At 38.2% G+C, this 25,058-nt stretch overlaps 2 protein-coding genes across 2 annotated transcripts in view; both read left to right on the top strand.

The window, feature by feature from the left end:
* LOC127447909 (pre-mRNA-splicing factor CWC22 homolog) overlaps positions 1 to 11,218 on the top strand; it is a 59,308-nt gene extending 48,090 nt beyond the window's left edge. Inside the window, exons 16-21 of the mRNA XM_051710095.1 lie at positions 992 to 1,069; positions 3,451 to 3,603; positions 3,829 to 3,956; positions 4,059 to 4,160; positions 4,985 to 5,184; positions 10,260 to 11,218. Of these exons, the coding sequence (XP_051566055.1) occupies positions 992 to 1,069; positions 3,451 to 3,603; positions 3,829 to 3,956; positions 4,059 to 4,160; positions 4,985 to 5,184; positions 10,260 to 10,852 (1,254 nt within the window). The 3' untranslated portion in view covers positions 10,853 to 11,218. The remainder of the gene's footprint in view (positions 1 to 991; positions 1,070 to 3,450; positions 3,604 to 3,828; positions 3,957 to 4,058; positions 4,161 to 4,984; positions 5,185 to 10,259) is intronic.
* An 8,335-nt stretch (positions 11,219 to 19,553) lies between these two features.
* The window catches only part of LOC127447916 (zinc finger protein 385B-like), a 191,623-nt gene continuing 186,118 nt past the window's right edge, over positions 19,554 to 25,058 (top strand). Inside the window, exon 1 of the mRNA XM_051710117.1 lies at positions 19,554 to 19,683. The gene's annotated coding sequence lies outside the window, so the exon portion shown is untranslated. The remainder of the gene's footprint in view (positions 19,684 to 25,058) is intronic.

The following is a 25,058-nucleotide window of genomic DNA, read 5'->3' as shown; positions in this document are numbered from 1 at the left end:
ATCAGAATCCAGTTGTTACTACTTAAAATCTGATGGTCAAGATTTGTCACAATCAGCCAGCTTGTTTCACAACACTGACCTCACCCAACTCGTTTTTTTTTTAGCACAACTCTAATTTTGTATCAGGCTGCAGCCCATCCAGGTTTAATTTGTAAATTGATCATGAGTATGTCTGTCTTTCTCTTAATCCTGTACTCCTTAGTGAAGAAATGAGGTTATGAAAGATATGAGGTTTTGAAATCAATAGGCTGATGGAGTATTAGGGGGCATAAGTAGAGAAGTGATGGGAATAACCATCCATCACGCTGCAGATCTGGATGTTGGATGAGTTGTTACACCTACAGTGAGGTCTGTGCAGTCCTTTGGTGCTCAGCTGAGCTGCCGGTGCAATGAGGAAATGGCTAAATTGATTTTTTGGGTGTGTAATCCCTCCTGTTTCATGTGAGGGGGAAGTGCAGCTGATGGATGCTTTCGATGTGAACGTCCCTTTAAGGAAAGAGCCCTGAGACTTTACCAGAACTGTTTTTAGATCATTACATCCGATGTGGACATGGAGTGTAAACATTAGAACCAGAATCTAATCAAAGAATGCTCAATCTTGTTCCTGGAAAACTGCAGTTTATCTCCATTTCTACTCAAACACATCTGCTGGTAATGGACCCTTCTCACATTTCGGGTTTAGAACATGCTAATAAACTATTGCGGGTCAAACTTCTATTTACTCAAACAACAAAATAATTAATCCACTGCTATGTTTCCACAAATTCAATTTATTTAATTGATCCTCTTGATCTACTACTGTAAAGTTATGAAGGTATGAAATCAGTTGGCTGATTGAGTATTAGAGGGTACAAGTAGAGAATTGCTGAGATTGGTTGACTGTCTTCAACCTGCTGTGATCATTTCCAAACTTCTCCTTTGTGCTCCATCCCCAGATACTTAGTCCATGTTTGAGATTTCTTATTCCAATATGTCTCTGTTGCCTCCACAGAAAGAGCTGTGCAATATGATTCTGGACTGTTGTGCCCAGCAAAGAACGTACGAGAAGTTCTTTGGCCTCCTGGCTGGGGTAAGTCCATCTCATTCCTTCTCTATCTCTTATGTTGCGGTCACATTTGGTTGAAATTAATGTAATTACAACTTGTAGAATCTACTGAGATGTATACGTCATAGGACAACCACAGATAGTTCTAACGTAGTCTCATAGAATGAACATAACTAGACATAACTTTTACGTGCCGCATTCTTCATTTCGTCGCAGTTTCCTGATGAAATTACCACTAGAGGTGCTACAATAAGTGTGTGTTATTTACTATCACACACATCACAAGTATAACAGCTGATTGTTTTATATAAACACTTATTTTTCACTCTGTTACTCACAGACTGCTATGTTATGATAGTGAAACACTGTACTATTACGCATCATTTGAAAAACAAAACATTTTAACGCCTGTATTACAGACTCACATTACACACTTTTTCCAACATGATTAGTTTCCATGGTAGCTCATCACATATTGTTGGACTTTGGACCCAGAAGTCCGCGGTTCGAGACCAGTTAAGCACGCAAGCTGACATGTGAGATGACAGTGTCAAAGAAGCGACGCCAAATGATGTGGTTGCTTCAGAAAATTTGCTTTTAGTTTCTTATTTTGTTTATGGACACTATCAGTTAGGTTTAGGTATTGGTTAAGGGTAAGGATGCCTGTTTTCTGTCTACCTCTCATTTAAATTTAGATCACTATTGGTTAGGTTTAGATTAAAGTTTTAGGTTAGGGAGGATCGTATCACTCAATAAAACCTCCAACTAACATTCACCTTTAAAACCTTGTCTGATTGCGACACAATTTCACTCGCTTATAACGCCCCCCGCTAGACATTAACTAGGAAACTGCAGCCAAATGTGTAATAAGCCACATAATTTCGTTTTGCAAAAATGTTTCCACAGTTATGTAATGTTCATGAGACCAGGCTGGTTACTTCTATTTCTAAGGCAGTTCTCATAATGGACCGTCTTACTGTTGATGGGTTTTTGGTTTATTTATTTTTTATATTTTTAAACTTTGGTATTTTTAAGGCCGTTTAAATCGTAAATTAATATTTGATTCTAAATGGGAGTGAACTTTCTTGTACTACCAAGGTACAAGGAAATCGGAACATTCTTAAGAATCAAATTTTCCCAAAAAATGTTATAATTGTGTGTTTCTTCATCTTAATTAATTTATAATTAATTATAATTATATTTATTTATCACACATTATACGTTTGCACATATACAGTGAAATTCTTTTTTTCATATATCCCAGCTAAGCTGGGGTCAGAGTGCAGGGTCAGCCATGATACGGCGCCCCTGGAGCAGTTAGGGTCAAGGGCCTTGCTCAAGGGCCCAACAGTGGCATTTTGGCGGTGCTGGGGCTTGAACCCCCGACCTTCTGATCAGTAACCCAGAGCCTTAACCGCTGAGCCACCACTGCCCCCATCTTTGGGCACTTTTAGCACTGTAGAATTCTAGAGTGTCTTTTTAAAACAGTTTTTACACTCACTAGTTTCAGTTTGTCTACTAACTATATCCAACAGTGTTTTTACATGACATTTACATGACATTTCTGAAAGTCATAATTTCTACCAAGGTCTCATTTCGATCTTAAATTCTGTGTTGTGTTTAATATAATTATTTGGTGGAAATATCCTTTATTTCAAATTCCTCCTTTTGCTAAGACTGATTTCATAGCTAACATTTTATGTGTCAAAAATACACACAGATAAATATTTTCACACTTTTTGCACAGTTTGGCAAAATTAAAGTTTGAATGGAATCAATAAAAATTTTTGCTCACAAGGGATATTTACCTTGATTTTTCTTTGCTTCCAACACACACAAACATCTCGTATTTGATCTCAAGCATGCGCTTCACTGATACTTTTGACGACATGTACACTAACTTTAAAAAAAAAAAAAAAAAAAAAAGAACTTTATTGGGGCGGAGTTGTTTGGTGTGGGAAAATGACACTACAACTGTTGGATAGTGGTAATTTTTGAAAAATGGATAGAAATCATTTTCACACAGTAAATATTTAAATTATTTTATGGTTATTTCACTCGGAGTAGATCATCATAGTTTTAAACATGTAATAGTTTATAATCTATTTTCATAGTTGAATATTGAAAGTCTGTGTCTGGGACAAGGCTAAAACAATAAAATCTATACGTAAAAGGAATTTGAAGAGTACAAATGTTTCTAAGTAAGTTAGAGAAACACCTAATTATGAATTCTACAAAGTTGAGAATGTGTTTTACATGTTGGGAACTCATGAAAAATTCTGTTTATATTTATGAACATTTAAAGTGGCAACCACCTCCATGAGCAATCTTGGTGTGAGATTTCAGCAGTTGTTTTTGTTTCTTCATCTGAGATATATAATTTTTATTTTTTTTATTTAATGTAGAGGTTCTGCCTGTTGAAGAAAGATTATATGGAGAGTTTTGAGGGCATCTTCCAGGAACAGTATGAGACAATCCACCGTCTTGAAACCAACAAACTGCGCAATGTTGCCCGAATGTTTGCTCATCTCCTCTATACAGACTCCGTTCCATGGAGTGTGAGTAACTCTAATTGTTTCCTTCTTTACATTATAGGCCATGTCTGAATGCCGATGCAGCTAAAGTAATGCTTCCCTCAAGCTGTAATTACATTATAGAAAACAACTCATCAATACAGCTGGACATGTTATTGGTTTCCTGATGCTGATCTTTAATGAGTTAATGTATCTGGCTTTAGGCTGAAATTGCTTGGCCTTGCAATTAAATGCTGTGTTTTCCCCCAGGTCCTTGAATGTGTAAGAATGAGCGAAGACACGACGACATCTTCCAGTCGAATCTTTGTGAAGATTTTGTTCCAAGAGCTTTGTGCTTATATGGGTTTGCCTAAACTGAATGAGAGACTAAAGGACATGTAAGTGCTCCTTGTGTGTACTATAATTTCATAAGACAAAATGTTAATAAACATTCATTGTTTGAAGCTTCAAAATGGACCGTTTCATTGTTTATTTCTTAGGACTTTACAGCCATTCTTCGAGGGTCTGTTCCCACGTGACAACCCAAGAAACACAAGATTTGCCATTAATTTCTTCACATCTATTGGTCTTGGAGGACTTACGTAAGTACCTGTGGAATCTCTGCTTTGGGGTCAGCTACATTCATGCGATGTAGTCATTATTTAACGTTTATCATGTTTGCAACACTAGTGTCACCAAACGGAATTACAGAAATAATTACCGTTTTCAAACAGGTTTCCAAAACACTCCCTCAGTCGGTTGGACAAGCAAACAGTAAATTTACACCATTGTTTGAGATAATTTTGCTATGTTGGACATGTTAGGATGCTCAAACATGTGTCAAAAATGTTTTAGAATTGCCAGTTTTTTTTTTGTTGTTTTTTTTCACCCAATTTGGAATGCCCAATTCCCAGTGCGCTTTTAAGTCCTCGTGGTCGCGTAGTGATTCGCCTCAATCTGGATGGTGGAGGATGAATCCCGCATCTGAGACCATCAACCCGCGCATTTTATCACGTGGCTTGTTGAGCGCGCTGCCACGGAGACGTAGCGCATGTGGAGGCTTCACGCCATCCACCGCGGCATTCGCGCTCAACTCACCACATGCCCCACTGAGAACGAACCACATTATAGCGACCACGAGGAGGTTACCCCATGTGACTCTACCCTCCCTAGCAACCGGGTCAATTTGGTTGCTTAGAAGACATGGCTGGAGTCACTCAGCACGCCCTGGGATTCGAACTAGTGAACTCCAGGGGTGGTATCCAGCGTCTTTTACCACTGAGCTACCCAGGCTTCCCGAATTGCCAGTTTTTAAATCAACATATAAATAGCTTGGATAGGAAGAAAGTATTTTAACATTGAAAAAAATGACACTTCAAATTGCCATTGAACTGTGTCTGTTGGTTGTTTTGCTGTCCTTCGTCAGGGATGAGCTTCGAGAACATCTGAAGAATGCTCCTAAGATGATCATGACCCAGAATCTGGACGTGGAGTCATCTGATTCTTCCTCATCTTCCTCAGACTCTTCCTCATCCTCGGACTCCTCGTCTGACAGTGGCAGCAGCGACAGCGATTCTGATTCATCCAGTGACTCTGATTCTTCCTCCAGCAGTGGTAGCTCTTCAGGTATTAATTACTCTGGGATAAAGGGATTTGAATTAAAGGGGCCGTATACTCCATTTTTATTGCATTTCCCCCCTCAAGTCCAATGTTAGTCAAGGCTTCTTGCACCAGAATGGTTGTAATTAGATTTTCATGATAATTTTCAACTAGGGATGCACCGATCTGCTACCTGGATCGGTATTGGCTTCGATACTGATGTTTTTAACCAGATCAGGTATCGGTCCGACGAGCCTGATCCAAATCCGATACTGTTAGTCATTGTCGTTACTGTCAAGCTCCAAAAATGACATAAAAGCACCATTAAAGTAGTCCAAATGACTCATGCATTTTATTGAAAGGCTCTTGAAGACAAACAAAAGCTTTGTGAAGTGCAAAAGGCTGCATTCAGTAAGTAAATATTAGCTTTCAGTGAATGCGCGCTGTAGCACACTCATAGCATGCGCTGCTGTTTTCAGATCTCAAAGCAGCCCACAGTGTGTGAGCGCTCAACACAAACAACATCTCGGATGTACACTACCGCTCCAAAGTTTTGAAATACTTGCTCTTTCTTTATTATAATTTTTTATAATAGTAAAGTCATCAAAACTATGGAATAACATAAATGGGACTGTGGGAATTATGTTGTGACTGAACAAAATAAAAAATAAATCAAAACTGTGTTATATTTTAGCATCTTCAAAGTAGTCACCCTCTGCCTAGAATTTGCAGACATGTACTCTTGACATTTTCTCAACCAACTTCTTGAGGTATCACCCTGGGATGCTTTTTAAACAGTATTGAAGGAGTTCCCATCAATGTTTGGCACTTATTGGCTGCTTTTCTTTATTATTTGGTCCAAGTCATCAATTTCAAAAACATTATTTTTTATTTTTTTTATTACATTTTAGTTTTATAATGAAATAAATTAATATGGTGGTACAATTATATTTTTGTCTACAAAACTAATTTCAAACATTTAAGCATACGCCTTCAGATCAAAAGATTTTTAAGATCATGAGAAACATTTCAGTCAAGTGTTTCAAAACTTTTGACCAGTAGTGTAGATGCTCAATATTTATGTTCTGCTATAACATGCATTGAGAACGGCACTGTAGAAGCATTTCACCAGATTTTGAATAAGAATTGAATTGACCCTTCGCTAAGCCCCGCCTTAAAAGCGCTTCTGACCAATCCTGACGTAGCAGCTGTTGCCCTGCCGCCATTACTCTGACACGCGATAGCTTTTTTCCAATGACAGCCTATGGAAGTAATATGTCTAAGTACTTGATTTTATAGAAAAAATCCAAAAACTGTTCAAAAAAAAAAAAACATTGTTACCAGGTCAGTTGTTATAGTGACACAAGTTAACCAGAGAGGATACACGCAGTGTTTTTCTTTCCTTAAAAAATAAAATAAAATAATTTAAATTAATCTGGACAAGAGCATGTTATGGATTAAACCGTGTCAGCCCTCATTCCCAAATTAACATGTAACATCTGCAACAACACCTACATTTGCTCCAAGGTAAATTAAAGCTAATAACTGAATGTTAATTTATTTGTGTATTGATTCAATTCATAGTAAAAGCGATAGTAAATAAAGAGTTCACAGCATCAAAATTAGTGTGTTATGAGATGTTATAAACAGCTCTGTTCACTTGCGCTAATGTTATTAGATGTGTACTCGCTATTAAATGTTTTTCTCTTTTCAAGTGACTGTAATAATCGTTTGCCTTGATTCTGATTCACAGTCTCCACAGTTTTTAATCAAATTACTGTGTAATTTAACAATTTCTTTTACAAAAAACTTCCGTTAATGAGAATATTTTGCCAAAAAACGCAGCATTTGAGGCAATCTCCCATTCATTCCAATGGGGAGTTCTGCAGAGCTTGTCAGAGAGAGCAAACGTAACCAAGGGGGGCGGAGCTCAGCGAAGGGTCAATTAAACTACTGTAAACGAGGCACACACGCACTCAAAGGACTTCCTGGAGTATTCCGACCATCAAAATAAGAGCCTGAGGGTTTTAAAGTTAAAAAGGCAAGACTGAATATACATTACAATTGTATAATACATTTCTAAAAGTGTATAAATAATAATAATAATAAGTTTGTTTAAATATTCCAATAATATTTAAGTAGGTTCCAATCAGTAATTGTGACTAAAAATTGGACATATCTTATTACATTTAAAGTGAACAAAAAAGAGATCTGAAACCTGAAACCAAAATTACTGTTAATTTTGCTGTTGCATTATCCAGTAGACCAATTAACAATAAAATGTTTCTTAATAGGCTTAAGAGATTTGTGTTTGTTTTCATTTAAGAGTACCCCTAATTATTTCCACACATTGAGGTATTGATATTCTTTATGAACTAAGAAAAAAGCAACATCATTATCGAAATCGGATCGGCAGAGCAGAAGCGGTATCGGTGCATCCCTATTTTCAGCTCTCTCTCTCTCTCTGAGCCTGAAGGTGTGGTCAGACATACCTTTACACGGCGAAATACAGTCATCTCAATGATGAATCCACGCAGTCATAAATTTTGCGCTATGGACATCCATTGGTGAAGAATTTCCTCTCTCTGATTTCACCTCGAGTTCAAGTTTGGTGAGCTTTGACAGGCGAAATCACCGTGTTGACCAATAGAAAGTTGCTTTGTTTGGCGGTGACCTCTGTGTGGGCGGTGCTTTGTAAACAGCTACACTGAATATTCACAATGGACAAGGATAATATTTTAGCGGTTCTTTTTAACTTAAATCTCTCCAAGTATAAAGTACAGCATTAAAAAAGGCTGCTTGACAATTATATTTTGATGGTTTCACTCCACATCCGCCCACAACATCTTCGTTGTGGAATTACGCCGTGAGAAGGTATGTGTGACCGCGCCTTTAGGGTCCGTTCAGACCGATTGCATTTTGCTGCTAAAAGAAAAACTAGAGGCAGGTGTCTCGAGACGTGTTTTTAAACATTGAAGAACTTTTTAACGTGATACTGCGTCTAAAACCACGGAAAAGACAGCGAGACGCAAAACAGTGCAGACTGACAAAAATCTGTTTGGTGTGAATGACCCCTTAGAATTAAACAAGCTGTTTTTGCTACTGTACCTTTATGACCTCTAAAGAATGGCTAACCTCTGCAGACTTGTATAGTTTTCTGGAAGGGTGTATCGTGAAAATGACTGGGTTTTATGACTTTCAATGAAGCCAGAGATCTGGCAATGTATCTTCCTTTAAAACCAGCAATAAACATCAACTAACATCCATTAAACAGTAGCAGAAGTGATGACAAAGGCCTAACATCACATCTCTTCTATAAATTTAACTTCATTAGCAGCCTCAAACAAATTTCTGCACTTGAGTGGCTGCGACTCTCAGCCTCCTGTCAGAATCAGTCTGTTCCCAAATCTAAATCTAATTACTTTTTACACAAAACTCAAGCCATAAAGCGTGTGTTTTTGCATACACATTGGAAGGGGAAGTGTTTATAATGATGTTTTTTGTCATTGTAATGTCAAAATGTCCAATGCAATGTTCAAACTCAGAAAGAAGCTTATATGAGCCATTTTTGGCTAAGATGGAGTAACTCTAGCCCTCAGATTATACTGTTTTACAATGAAAGCTTGAATTTGAAACACGTGTTATTATAAACAAGGTGTGCAAAATGAGGAAACGCTGTATCTGATGGCAGTTTTGGTCATTTGACATTTTTACTGAAAGCGGGTTAAGAAATGTACCCATTTTAAGAATTTATGTGAAGAGGTTTAGAGAGACGACACTGCGCTGAAGTGCAGGCATCTGGTGCATTAAGTGACCATCAGGGCTCAGGAAGGGAGGGTGTAAACACTACAACAAGCAGAATAATAAAGGAAGAAAAACAAACATGCAACAGATCTCCAGACTCCAAGTCCAGACACGAACATCACAAAAAATTAGGCACTGGGCCAGTGGTCACATTTTTGACACTTAATGAATCATTTAGAAACCCACATATTTTGACAGGGGTCCAAAACAAAATCCAAAAAAATACAGGATGTTCTGAAATATGTTTAATCTATGCAGACATAGTCCAGCATTCTTAATACAAAGCGTTAGGCATTGGAATCAAACACCACTAACAGTATTAAAAAATATATTTATACTGAAACAGAATTATATTCATCCCATTTAGTCTCGTTAATGGATTTTGAATGTCTGCATTCTTTCGGCTATGCGGACAGAACACCCCACACTAAATATTTTGACGCATTCCCTGTAGTGATGGGAAGATCGGATCATTTACTGAATTGGATCTTTGAGTCTCGTTCAGCAAAATGAACGAATCTTTATTCAAGTCATTTTGTTCATTTGAGCAGAATTCAATTAAAATGTTACATTTTCAATAGCCAAATCCCCCCCAACATGTCTACTTACGCAAACGTTGATTATAGTCCCAATAAGGAAAAAAATGATAATGCAGCCAAGGACAAATGATGAGAAACAGAAAGATTAGTTCACCTCTGGAATCTTCTTGTCCGAGTCGTTCGTTCTTTTGTCACGTGACAGCCGTATGGCGCAATGCGCATGCGTGGACAAAATGAAAAATGGACGAATCGTTCATGAATATGAATACCCCTGCATATCTTGCTTTTGCATTGTGCTTGCTGGTTGTATGCAACAATAGACAAACACCACAGCTATTGTAGTACAGCTCACTAACAAATGACATATATTATTGTATAGGTCAAAAATACAAATAAGAGAAGTTTAAATTGTCTCAAATCACTCACTGAATCGGTTTATGTTCCTGCACTTTCTCATTGAACTAAGTTATGTGTACAACATTATACATTTTTTTTTTAAATGTTAAAAATAGTTTTGCTAAGTGAAGGAGCTTCCTCAAAAATTACTAAAAGAATCATTAATGGAATTGTGAAGGAACTGAAATTGAAATCGGAACAGAATTGTTAACTTTCATATACTGTAATATTATTAAATAATACTCCAAACAACCCCAGAGCTGTGTAATGCTCATTTCATATTACAAATCTGCTTATTTTGATGCCTGTTTGGTCCTGAATACTTCATTAGATTACTGATTAAATACTTTTCTTCCTATGCAGACTCGAAGCGCAAGAAGGTGTCAGGCAAGAAGAAGGACAAGTACAAGGAGAAGAAGAGCTCCAGAAAGGCAGCTAACCAGAAATCTCCTCTAGACGAGCGGTCCAGCAAGAGACATGAGAATCGGCAACAAGATGGCAGCCCGGAGGACCGTCGCAAATCCGACAACCACCACAGAGATTCCCGCCGTCGGGGACACGAGGAGGACTCACCCCCTGCTCGACAGCGTGGAGAACCAGAGCGTGGAGAACCAGAGCGTGGAAGAGGACATAAGGACCAGCAGAATCGCAGGAATGCACAGGACTATGAGGACAGACAGAATGACTCGTATAGTCGTCACAAGGACAGCGGTAAAAACAGCTCCCAGGTGGACAAGGACAAAGATAGACGGCGTAGCAGAGAGAAGGAACCTCTGCGGAGAAGCAGAGAGAGGTCAAAGTCACGAGAGCGGAGCCGCAAGGACATGGACTTCAGGGACTCATACAGAAACGGCATGGAGAGGGCGGACAAAGAGAACAGAAATTCTGACAGATATAGAGAGTCTAGGAGAAAAGAGGAGAGAAGCAGGGATAGTTCACCTAGGAGACATAGATAGCCTTCTTGAAGAAGAGGAAATAAAAATCATGTTAGTCATGTTGTTGTCCTAACTTTGAGCCTTATTTGTTCACTGTGGCTCTCACTTGTGTGCTTTTGCTTAGCCTCAAATTTGCTGTACGGTAAAGCATAATGAAATTTGAGCATTCGTTGAAAGTACAAATGTAGAAGTGTACCGTGCACACAGTCTTTGATTTTGTGTAAGGAGATCCTGAAAGGATTTTAGGGGTTAAAATGGGCTTGGCTCATATTGTGGTGGACGTTTTGTATTTTTATGTATCTTTCGCCCAATTGTATTTTTTGGTGGTTTTTAAAAAATAATTGGGGAAAAAAACCAAGATTAAAGTAGACATTTGCTATAAATTTACATGGTTGATTGTGTTCATTAAAGGTTAGGGTCGCATATGGTTTATCCTTCTACTTATGTCTAATAAAAGGTGAAACAAAACAAAACAAAAACAAAAATTGCAAAAACAAATTATAGGCCCTTTAAAGAATAAAGTGCTGTTTTGGTTTGATTTCAATAAATTAAACCCAGTTTCAGAGTTTTATCTGAAGAGATCTCAGAAAAAACATTCACAACATATATTTGTGATGATTTAGTTGCCAATATAAAATTAAAATATTAAATAAAAAATAAAATAAATCAGTATTTTAAATTCTACAGTGTGGAAAACAATGCCTTGATTTTTTTTAAACTAGATTTTTTTTTCGAGGGATGCACCAATAAAGAATTCGTGATCCAATACAATATTTGAGTACAACCCCAATTCTGAAAAAGTTGGGACAGTATGAAAAATGAAAACAAATAAAAACAAAAAGGAGTGATTTGTAAATTATTTTCACCCTTTGCTATATTGAAAGCACTACAACTAAACATTATATGATGTTTTACTTTTACGTTTGATTCCAACGCCTAACGCTTTGTATTAAATAAGATGATTGCAACAAACTCCAAAAAGGTTAAGAAATTTAAGACCAATAACAATTTGATGAGTTAGAGTAAAGGCAATGTGAAACAGGAGATGTTAAACAGGTGAGGCAATCGTGTCATTGTATATAAGCAGCCTCCAAAAACAGCCTAGCACTTCAAGAGCAAGGATCATTCGAGACTTGTCAGTTTGACAACCGATGCTTCAGCAAATAATCCAGCACTTTAAGAACAATGTTCCCCAAAGACAAATTGGAAGGATTTTGGGCATATCACCCTCTACAGTGCACAATATAGTTAAAAGATTCAAGGAATATGCTTGAAACACGTGCGTAAAGGGCAAGACGAAAACCACTTCTGAATGCACTTGATCTTTGATCCCTCAGACACCACTGTCTTAAAAAACATCATTCATCTGTAATGGATATCATGAACATGGGCTTGGTATTACTTTAGTAAACCTTTGTTAGTCAACACCATTCACTACTGCATCCACAGATGCAAGTTAAGACTTTACAATGCAAAGCAGAAGCCCTACATCAACACTGTCCAGAAGCGCTGCCGACTTCTCTGGGCTTGGTCTCATCTTAGTTGGAAAGTAGAACAGTGGAACCATGTTTTTTGGTCCAATGATTCCACATTTCAAATAGTTTTTGAAAAACACAGCCGTCGTTTTCTCTGGGCCAAAGAGGAAAAGGACCATCCAAGCTGTTATCAGCGTCAGGTCCAAAATCCTGTGTCTGTATGGGCCAGGGGTGTTTCGGTGCCCATGGCATGGGTAACTCGCACATCTGTGAGGGCACCATTAATGCAGACAGATATGTAAAAATTTTGGAGCAGCATATACTGCCATCCAGCACAGTCTTTTCCAGGGACGTCACGGAATTTTCAGCAAGACAACTTTAAACCACATACTAGCCTAATAAACAGAGAGTGCAGGAGCTAGATTGGCCTGCCTGCAGTCCTGACCATTTCCAATTGAGTATGTTTCAGAGTAACTGGACTCAGTTATAAACACTGAAACAAAAAGCACATTATAAACACACTTTGACATTCTTACATCAACTGAATTCTGAATGATAAAGCTAGTCCCTTTTTAGTTGAAGCAGCCTCCGCTTTAGCTTTGACAAACTTGAATATTCTTTGCTGCGTTTAGCTTTAAGGTGAGTAATCAGATTAGCTGTGTTGAAAGTTTTAATGGTAGAATTCTAGCAGCGCAAAGCTTACGAATTGCAACTCTGCTGTCATCGTCGCCAAATTCGAAGTTATTTCACAAAAGAGACATTTTCTTTTAAGCAGCACGAGTGTCGGCTAATTGTCCAACACATTTTCCCACCCCTTTTGATTGACAAGAAATAATCGGGCCTAATCATTGACTGTTTTTAAAAAATCACCCGATATACGATAGTGCAGATAATCTGTCTTTTATCGGCCGATACCAATGATTGGCCAGTACATGTGACATCTTATTAACCTTTAAAGCCATTTTAGACCAAAGTCACAAGATGTATTTTGGCAAAAGGTTGAATAACACAATTTTCTTCATTCTATTGCCCACCACTAACTGTTCTGGACTTTAATTTTAATGTCACAATTGAAAAATCTCTCTGTCTCAAGAGGTGTTTCATCTCCATTTCTCCCTCATCTCAGTGTGGGAGCTTAAGTCAGATTTCTGTTGTACCCAAATTTATATGTTGTGCCTAGTTTAATACGGCACAGGAGATTCCGGTCACATCACATCTAAGATGCAATAATATTTAATCGCAATGTTTCAAACAGCATGCTTGCATTGGATGTAAAGTTGCTTCGCTTAACTGAATCTGTCATGCTCTCCGATAGCATTTCACATCTGCCATGACCTTGTATGTATCCTTAGGGGTAACTGAGCCTAGACTGTATAAGAGAAGCCCAATATAGATGAAACACTGTGAGTGTAAAGCAGCAAATCGCATATGAATTAAAGTTCATTGATTGAGTGCTGGCAGTCAATTAAGAGAGGAAATATTCCAGGTTTACTTAAAGGAATGTTCTGGGTTCAATACAAGTTAAGCTCACTTGAAAGCATTTGTGGACTAATGTTAATTACCACAAAAACAAATTTTGACTCATTCCTCCAAAATGGAGGTTGCAGTGAGGCACTTACAATGGAAAAGACTAATTTAAAAAAATTTTTTTTTTTTTTTTTTAATCCCATTTTCTCACCAATTTGGAATGCCCAATTCCCACTACGTAGTAGGTCCTCGTGGTGGCACGATTACTCACCTCAATCCAGGTGGCAGAGGACAAGTCTCAATTGCCTCTGCTTCTGAGACAGTCAATCAGTGCATATCACGTGACATGTTGTGCATGACACCACGGAGACTCACAGCATGTGGAGGCTCATGCTACTCTCCGCGATCCACGCACAACTTACCACACGCTCAATTGAGAGCGAGAACCACTAATCGCGACCACAAGGAGGTTTTCCCATGTGACTTTACCCTCCCTAGCAACTGGAACCAATTTTTGAACGTTAAAATACTCACTGTTTCAAAAGTATAACCACAAGACTTAATATGCGTGTAAATATGAGTGTGATAAAATCCCTTATAAACCTTTTCTTTGTAAAGTTGTAGCCATTTTACAACTTTGTTACCATGATGATGTAATGTCAACAAACCCTTAAACCTTAAAATGACTGTAAAAATTATTATTTAAACAACTTTACAGCTCAAATAATACATGAGTTTTAACAGAAGAATTAATTCAAGGGCTTTTATAAAATGATAAGCTTCAAATTTCTTTTTAAAGCCTCCACAAATTGCCCAATGCAGCCTCATCTTTCTGTTCTTGGCTTACAGAAGAGGAGCCCGACGTGGTCTGCTGTTGTAGCCCATTCACGTCAAGGTTTGCCATTTGACAACTGCTCATTACAATTGTACAGAAAGGTTATTTGAGTTACTGTAGCATTTCTGTCAGCTTGACTCAGTCTAGCCATTCTCTGTGGACCTCTCTCATCAAGAAGGCGTTTGCGCCGGCAGGACTGCCGCTCACTGGATGTTTTTTGTTTTTGGCACCATTCCGACTAAACTCTAGAGAATGTTGTGCGTGAATATCCCAGGAGATCAGCAGTTACAGAAATACTCAAACCACCAACAATCATGCTTGGGTCTGTCTATATCTGTCTGTGTGAAATTATTTCATTGTCATGGAAAATAGTGCCACAATGCAAATAAAGAATCTTAACAAATGGCTGTCTTTATTTATTTGTTTTGATTTTGGGATGAAATCTGATCCAGACATGAATGTCTTGTTTACCATCAGTTCCCACTCGAGACAGGCTGTTGACAATATCAGAGCTAAAGAACTTCATTCTTGCTACCAGACAACAATAAAAGAGTGCGCTCTGGAGGGAAAAGCTGGCCCGATTCATTATCGGTGAAGCAAGAGATAGACCTGTTATTTCTAACTCCTTTGACACCACACTGTCAGAGTCACTTCTGGAAAAGCTTCTTCTCTGTCACCAGCCCCACCAACAGCTTCTCAGCAGAAATGTTTCACTTTAGTATCAGGAGAGTTTTGGAAGCAGCCCCCTACCATTCACACCTAACTGCCAATTTGCATGCCTGACTCAGGAAACACTTATTTTTCACCCCATATGGTCATATATGTCAGGATGTTTCAGTTTTCATTTTGTGGTATTAAAGGAACAGTTTACTCATCCTCATGTCATGTCAATTCTGTATGAGTTACATGATGAGAGCCTGTGTTTAATGTAGTCTGGGTCGAATGTTCCTTTACATTGCATACTTTTGATCTGGTTTTTGATGTTGATATCTAATTTATCTAGCTTCTACCAAGTGACAGATGAATTTGCGTACAGAATACTGTCAAGTTTGATTGGATGCTATGCCTTTGAGGTTAACAACAAAAGACAAGGAATGCATATTCACCTGCGACCCACCATCTGAGAACCACTGAGCTAGACTGTCTCTGATCCTCTGCTGTTCTCTTGACTATAGTCAGCATTTGTTCATAAATACAACATTGTAGTTATTCATAGTTCACAGACTGAGAAGTGAGATAGTCTTAACATCGTACTCTGAACACTTGACTCACTACTGGGACTCAAGCGACAGGCGTGACATAAACATCAAATGCATTTGTGATGACTGTGCCAGTCTCATGTACTGTTTGTGTATACATGCTTTTCTTTTTAAGGATGAATAGTGTGGGAATTGATTTAAACCTACCAGATGTTCTGCTAAGTAATGTACATTTATATTTGGGTATACCTTTGCATTGCTAACACTATACTCTACAAAGTTGAGCTACAGAAACAAAATGTAATGTGTTGTGGGTTGTGTGGTCCTGCTGATGGCTGTTAGTGTGAGAATGGGCAGGTCTTTAAATGCCTAAAAAGAAAATATTGCCATGAATGGAAGCTCTGCCCAATGTCACCTTAGGAAGTGAATGAAAGGCTAGAGTTCCATGTGGGTGCTTCCTCAAACACTGTTTTTAAATTCTAAAATATAATTTTTGTAGATCACTGTTACTGTAGCATGCAATTAGGGGTCCATACATTCTGGTAAGTCATCTCACCACAGCAAACAACTTAAGCATTATTAGGCTATTCAAACAGACACTAAAGACTAGCTAGGCAAAGTTGAAAGGAAATAAATAGAACTTGTTTGTTTACACCCAAACTCACTGTCCCCCTCATCCATTTTCAAAAATGTAACGCACATTTAAAGAAAGGCATAGCTGTGGCATAGTATGAATTGGTTACATTAGTGTTTTGGGTTGTGGTCATTTAATGACAGTTTCTCTCTCCTGGTCTCCCCATGCTGTACAGAACTTTTCAACCTCATCTTAAATGAATATTCCGGGTTCAATACAAGTTATGCTCAATCGACAGCTTTTGTTGCATAATGTTGATTACCACAATAATAATTTTGACTCGTCCATCCTTTTCTTAAAAAAATAAAATAAAAAATGAAGCATAAATCGAGGTTACAATGTGGCACTTACAATGGAAGAGAATGAGGCCAATGTTTGGAGGGTTTAAAGGCAGAAAGTTGAAGCTTAAATTTTTTTAAAAAGCACTTTCATTAATTGCTCTGTTAAAACTCATGTATTATTTGAGCTTTAAAGTTTTTTAAATTGTAGATTTTACGGTCATTTCAGTGTTTTAGGGTTTATGGCGTTATATCATAATGGCAACAAAATTGTAAAACTGGATATAACTTTACACAGAAAAGGTTGATAAGCGATTTTATCGTACAAAACCATGTTAACATGCATGTCTCGTGACTATACTTAAAAAAAAAAATGTATCCCCTTTTCTCCCCAATTTGGAATGCCCAATTCCCACTACTTAGTAGGTCCTCGTGGTGGCACGGTTACTCACCTCAATCTGGGTGGCGGAGGACAAGTCTCAGTTGCCTCTACTTCTGAGACAGTCAATCCGCGCATCTTATCACGTGGCTCGTTGTGCATGACACTGCGGAGACCCCGCACGTGGAGGCTCATGCTACTCTCCACGCACAACTTACCGCGCGCCCCATTGAGGTCAGAATAATAGTAGAAAGAATTAATTATTTCAGTTTTTATTTCTTTCATCACATTCCCATTGGGTCAGAAGTTTACATACTCTACATTTTGTAACATTGCCTTTAAATGATTAAACTTGAGTCAAATGTTTTGGGTAGCCTTCCACAAGCTTCTCACAATAAGTTGCTGAAATTTTGGCCCATTCCTCCAGACAGAACTGGTGTAACTGAGTCAGGTTTGTAGGCCTCCTTGCTCACACATGCTTTTTCAGTTCTGCCCACAAATTTTCTATCCGATTGAGGTCAGGGCTTTGTGATGGCCACTCCAATACCTTGACTTTGTTGTCCTTAAAGGAATAGTTCACCCAAAAATGAAAATTTGCTGATAATTTACTCACCCTCAGGCCATCCAAGATGTATCTGAGTTTCTTTCTTCATCAAAACAGAATTTAAGACTTTTAGGATTTCATTTCAGGCCTCCTCCTCTAAACAATGCAAGTGAATGTACTCCATTTTTTTGAAGGTCCAAAATGCATATACCAAGAAAAAATGTATAGTATTTGGCTGGTCATGTGATCTCAATATGAAGCTCCAATGTTTATTAAAGGGATAGTTCACCCAAAAATGAAAATTCTCTCATCATTTACTCACCTTCACGCCATTCCAGATGTGTATGACTTTCTTTCTTCTGCTGAACACAAACGAAGATTTTTAGAAGAATATTTCAGCTTTGTAGTTCCATTCAATGCAAGTGAATGGTGATCAAAACTTTTAACCTCCAAAAAGCACATAAAAGCAGCATAACAGTGAACTATTAGATTCCAGTAGTGAAATCCATGTCTTCAAAAGTTATATGATAGGTGTGGATGTGAAACAGATCAATATTTAAGTCCTTTTTTACTATAAATCTACTTTCAATCAGCCCTCCTAAGCATGTTCACGAGAGGACCGATTTGTTCTTTTTTTATAGCAATTTGCATTCTTCTTTCATATTACCACCTACTGGGCAGGGAGGAGGAAGAAAAAGGTGCGGGTTAAAGCAAAGGGAAGGAAATAATTTTTGCACAACAGCCCAGTAGGTGGTGATAAGCACGAAGAATGTGAATCTGCAAAAAAACAGAAGAAGAACTCTTGTGAATGCTCATAGGAGGGGTGTGTGAAAGTAGATTTAAAGTACAGATGGACTTAAATATTGATCTGTTTCTCACCCACACCTTTCATATCACTTCTGAAGGTATGGATTTAACCACTGGTGTTTTATGGATTACTTTTATGCTGCCTTCATGTGCTTTTTCGACCATCAAAGTTATGGCCACCATTCACTTGGATTGTATGGACCTACAGAGCTGAGATATTCTTCTAAATTCTAAAAATCTTCATTTGTGTTCAGCAGACGAAAGAAAGTCATACACATCTGAGATAGTAAGAGGGTGAGAAAATGATGAGAGAATTTTCATTTTTGGGTGAACTATCCCTTTAAGCTACATGACTTATGCCTTCATGTCATTTGAGTGTATCTGATTTTAAACATATTTTAAAAAGTACTGTTCATTTCTTTGTGTAGACTTAAAAAAAATATAAATAAAAATAAATAAGTAAATTAACACCTTTAAATAAGCAATTTTATGTATTTATCATTTGCAATAATTAAACTGAATTATATGCTATAATATATGAGCATTATATCGGCCACCCATGTCTGCTGACCAGTAGCCATTGCCCACTGAATTTATTTTACTTTTATTATTATTATCATCAAACCAGCAATACAAAACTCCCTAAATTTTAGTGGTAAAATTTAAATAAGTAATTTATTGGCGTATAATTGCAAAGTGATTGCTTCCAGTAGAGAGAAAGAGAGGGAGACAGTGTGTACAACCAGAAAAAGTAGGGCATACAGTATGTGCTCTTAGGTAGCTTTGCCCCTGAGGTCCTGGGATGAGCATGCGTGGAGATTTCCAAGACTAGACAGTACACGAAATTACGAATTCTATATGACTACTACGTCGAAGTTTTAGCTTATGTATATTAATTATGTCATCCTGACGTTGCACGGGTACCTCCCAATAACAAAGGCTTGGCTCGTGAATATTAATCAAGCCATGCTGACGTTTTCGTTCACCTTCCTATGGTGAAACCTTTTCTTATGAATATTCATGTTCTGAAATTGACGTCGCTCAGTTACCTTCCAATAGCGAAGGCTTCAATTATGAATATTAATTATTAAGCCTTAACAGTAGTAGGGTTTGTAAACACTTCAGTCAGGACGCGGCTCATCGCCTCAAACACGATCCGTATGTTCCCGGGCAACCTGCAACACAGAGTGACGCCAAGTCTGTACGACTTTACCGGCAAACGACAACTGTTCAGGTGAGTGAACCTTCTGGGAGAATGTAACTCAATGAAGTCATATCCAAATGTGTTATTTTTTAACCGCTATCTTTAAAAACATCCGCACGAGCACGCATAACCGCTCAGATGAGGATGAGCTGACTGACTGACTGATAGATAGCCTAAGCAAAGTCTGTTGGAAGTATGTAAAATTCATGGTTATTTGGCTATATTTTATTCTTATAAATATATCACACATAATTTTAACCTGAAGTGGAACAACGGACCTACAGGTTGGCGACGTTGGCATGAAAGCCAGTACAATCGCATGGGAGAAGACCTAACAACTTCTCGAAGCATCAAGACTGTATTTAATATGTTGATTCTCATATCTTTTTATCTTATTTATTTGGAGTCTTCTTCCGTTAGCAGAGTGCACATTTCTTTGACAGCTATCTGAACTTTGGAAAAACGCTTGCAGCTTACCTGTTCACACCTTAATTCGAATTAAAGGTTGTTTTCTGTCACTGTCTGTCGGTTTAAACCCTGCTTGGTAGGCGTCATAGACGATATAGCTCAGCTGACACTGAACGCGCTAATGTCTCAAAATGCTGTCAAGGTTGGTTGCTCATTTAGTTTTAAAAGAGAGTTTGTGCATTTAACAGATCCTTATAAGACAAACGTTTAAATACAAGCAATTTTGCAAATTATTATCATAATAAATACAGTAAATGCTATATATTAGAGCCCGACCGATATGGGATTTTGAGACCGAAGCCGATACCGATTTTAGAGGGGTAAAATTCACCGATTACCGATATGGTGACTGATATAGCTCATTTTTGAGCTGGAATGAAAACAGACCTTTTCTGTGTGGATTGTTCACCGATTTTGCACCGATATGACTATGCAAAGGTACTCAGAAGGCTGCTTTCTTAAACAAATATTTTTATCAAAGAATATTTGACAATATTATTATACATTGTCAACAAATTCTAGAAATGAACACTGAGAAAATAAAGAATACATAAAAATACAATCAATAGCTATATAAACATCAGTACTGTATGTTCAGTATCAGTCAGTTGCTGACCATTTAAATAAAGAATAAATAAAAATAAAATAAATAGCTAAATAAACATCAGTACTGTTTAGTATCAGTCAAATGCTGACTATTTTAATACTGCCAGTCAATTAGGGGCAGGTTGTAAAACAATAAGCATTTACACCTGCCAAGTCAAGTGGTGTTACACTGTATTCTGCTATACAAGTTCAGGGGGAAACTTTCAACGGTGGAAAACCAGACTTTTAAATATTACATTTTATAAATGCAATGACTGGAATTGTTCGGTTGAAGGGGGTACCAAACTGCGAATCCTGAACAAAACAGTTTGGTGAATACATGTTTACACATTAGCTTCCACTCAGCTGACAAGGTATGAAAGTAGCTACGTTGTTAGCTAGTTAGCTATAAGCTCGTTGTCACGGAGAGCAAAAGATGGACTTTATTTACTTTCCAGCATTGCGTCTCACCAGCTAGGTAGCAATGTAGCAACACTCAACAGACACAATCCACCACTGCACTGTTGTCTGCTGAGCTGCAAAAAGATGCTCTGACAAACTATAGCTGGCTAATATAGCAAACAGATGTGATAAACATGAGTGACATGGTTGTCAGGGACAGGGTTAACGTTATATTAGTTATATTGAAAAAGGAAAATGATGGGGTCGTTATTTATTAACTTTCCAGTATGTATTTCACAAACTAGTTAGCAACTTACCACTTCACACTGCTTAATACCGCACCGCTCAACTTCGCACTGTATACAGAATCACCGTCACCCGAATCACCGTCAGCTCAGCTCTGTATACAGTGGAGTATACATTATGTCACCAAGTCTAAAGCATTGTTTTCTGCATTATCTGTTCTGAAAAAAGTTTTCATATCTGCGCATGTCGGTAAACATATATGCCGATACCGATATATCTATGAAAGGCTAATATCGGCTGGCCGATAAACCGGTCGGGCACTACTTATATATATATATCTCAAAAGTTTACATACACCTTAGCCAAATAGATTTAGCTTTTATTTCTTTCATCACATTCCCAGTGGGTCAGAAGTTTACGTACAATTTGTAAATATTTGGTAGCATTGCATTTAAATTGTTAAACTTGGGTCAAACGTTTTGGGTAGCCTTCCACAAGCTTCTCACAATAAGTTGCTGGAATTTTGGCCCATTTCTCCAGACAGAACAGGTGTAACTGAGTCAGGTTTGTAGGCCTCCTTGCTCACGCATGCTTTTTCAGTTCTGCCCACAAATGATCTATCGGATTGAGGTCAGAGCTTTGTGATGGCCACTCCAATACCTTGACTTTGTTGTCCTTAAGCCATTTTGCCACAACTTTGCAGGTATGCTTTGGGTCATTGTCCATTTGGAAGACCCATTTGTGACCGAGCTTTAACTTCCTGGCGGATGTCTTGAGATGCTGCTTCAATATATCCACATAATTTTTCTTCCTCATGATGACATCTATTTTGTGAAGTGCACCAGTCCCTCCTGCAGCAAAGCACCCCTGCGACATGATGCTTTCACCCCCATGCTTCACGGTTGGGATGGTGTTCTTCGGCTTGCAAGCCTCACCCTTTTTCCTCCAAGCATAATGATGGTCATTATGGCCAAACAGTTCAATATTTGTTTCATCAGACCAGAGGATATTTCTCCAAAAGTAAGATCTTTGTCCCCATGTGCGCTTGCAAACTGTAGTCTGGCTTTTTTTTATAGTGGTTTTGGAGCAGTGTCTTCTTCCTTGCTGAGCAGCCTTTCAGATTATGTCGATATAGGACTCGTTTTACTGTGGATATAGATACTTGTCATCCTGTTTCCTCCAGCATCTTCAAAAGGTCATTTGTTGTTGTTCTGGGATTGATTTGCACTTTTTGTACCAAACTACGTTCATCTCTAGGAGACAGAATGAGTCTCCTTCCTGAGCGGTATGAAGGCTTTGTGGTAGCATGGTGTTTATACTTGTATACTATTGTTTGTACAGATGAACGTGGTACCTTCAGACATTTGGAAATTGCTCCCAAGGATGAACCAGACTTGTGGAGGTCCACAATTTAAAATGAGTTTTAATGACTTCAAGCTAAGTGTATGTAAACTTCTGACTTCAACTGTATGTACTGTATATGTGTACACACACACATGCATGCACTGTATATACAGTTGTGCTCAAAAGTTTGCATACCCTTGGTGAATTGGTATATATGTACCATTTTTAAAGAACATGAGCGAGCAGGCAAAACACATTTCTTTTATTTCTTATGGGATTCATATTCAACTGTAGGTTATAACAGAATGGCGCAATCATAAAACAAAACATGGCAACAAAGAAAAAAAATGAAATGACCCCTGTTCAAAAGTCTGCATACCCTTAGTTCTTAATACTGTGTATTGCCCCCTTTAGCATCAATGATAGCATGCAGTCTTTTGTAATAGTTGTCTATGAGGCCCCAAATTCTTGCATGTGGTATAGCTGCCCATTCGTCTTGGCAAAATGCCTCCAGGTCATGCAAAGTCTTTGGCTGTCTTGCATGAACCGCATGTTTGGGATCTCCCCAGAGTGGCTCGATGATATTAAGGTCAGGAGACTGTGATGGCCACTCCAGAACCTTCACCTTTTTCTGCTGTAACCACTGGAGGGTCAACTTGGCCTTGTGCTTAGGGTCATTGTCGTGCTGGAAAGTCCAAGAGCGTCCCATGTGCAGCTTTTGTGCAGAAGAATGCAAATTGTCTGCCAGTATTTTCTGATAACATGCTGCATTCAACTTGCCATCAATTTTCACAAGATTCCCTGTGCCTTTAGAACTCACACACCCCCAAAACATTAGTGAGCCACCACCACCATGCTTCACAGTGGGGATGGTATTCTTTTCGCTATAGGCCTTGTTGACCCCTCTCCAAACATAGCGCTTATGGTTGTGACCGTAAAGCTCTATTTTGGTCTTGTCGCTCCAAATTACAGTGTGCCAGAAGCTGTGAGGCGTGTCAAGGTGTTGTGGGGCATATTGTAACTGGGCTTTTTTGTGGCATTGGCACAGTAAAGGCTTCTTTCTGGCAACTCGACCATGCAGCTCATTTTTGTTCAAGTATTGTCCTATTGTGCTCCTTGAAACAACCACAATGTCTTTTTCCAGAGCAGCCTGTATTTCTCTTGAGGTTATATATGGGGTTTTCTTTGTATCCTGAACAATTCTTCTGGCAGTTGTGGCTGAAATCTTTCTTTGTCTACCTGACATTGGCTTGGTATCAAGAGATCCCTGAATTTTCCACTTCTTAATAAGTGATTGAACAGTACTGACTGGCATTTTAAAGGCTTTGGATATCTTTTTATATCCTTTTCCATCTTTATAAAGTTCCATTACCTTGTTACACGGGTCTTTTGATAGTTCTTTTCTGCTCCCCATTGCTCAGTATCTAGCCTGCTCAGTGCATCCACATGAGCGCTAACAAACTCATTGACTATTTATACACAGGCACTAATTGCACTTTAATAAGCTACAGGTGTGGGAAATTAACATTTATTTGCCATTTAAACCTGTGTGTGTCACCTTGTGTGTCTGTAACAAGGCCAAACATTCAAGGGTATGTAAACTTTTGATCAGGGCCATTTTGGTGATTTCTGTTATAATTATGACTTAAAAAGGAGCCAAACAACTATGTGATGATAAATGGCTTCATATGATCACTATCCTTAAATAAAAAAAATATATATCAGTATCGGCGTATATGTTTACTGATATGCGCAGATATGAAAACTTTTTTTCAGAACATATAATGCAGAAAACAATGCTTTAGAATTGGTGTCATAACGTAGTTTCCAGCAGAGCACGCTCCATCTCCATTGTTTACAGAGCTGAGCTGACGGTGGCTCTGCAGACAGGGCGGAATTAAGCAGTGCGGAGTTAAGTGGTGTCTTCTCGGTAAGTTACTAACTAGTTTATGAAATACATACTGGAAAGTTAATAAACAATGACCCCATCATTTTCCCTTTTCAATATTACTAATATAACGTTAACCCTGTCCCTGACAACCATGTCACTCCTGTTTATCACATCTGTTTGCTGTGTTAGCCAGCTATAGTTTGTCAGTGCAGTCAGTAATGTAGCAGATTGAAAGATAAACATCAGAGCATCATTTTGCAGCTCAGCAGACCACGGTGTGGTGGTGGATTGTGTCTGTTGAGTGTTGATTTCATGCTATGTTGTTATCTAGTTGGTGAGACACAGTGCTGGAAAGTAAATAAACAATGTCCATATTTTACTCTCCGTGACAACGAGCTTATAGCTAACTAGCTAACCACGTAGCTACTTTCATTGCTTGTCAGCTGAGTGAAATCTACCTTTGCATAGT

This window comes from Myxocyprinus asiaticus, chromosome 11, assembly GCF_019703515.2.
Source record: "Myxocyprinus asiaticus isolate MX2 ecotype Aquarium Trade chromosome 11, UBuf_Myxa_2, whole genome shotgun sequence".
In the NCBI taxonomy this organism is placed as follows: Eukaryota; Metazoa; Chordata; class Actinopteri; order Cypriniformes; family Catostomidae; genus Myxocyprinus; species Myxocyprinus asiaticus.
This window is presented reverse-complemented; position numbering and strand designations above follow the sequence as displayed.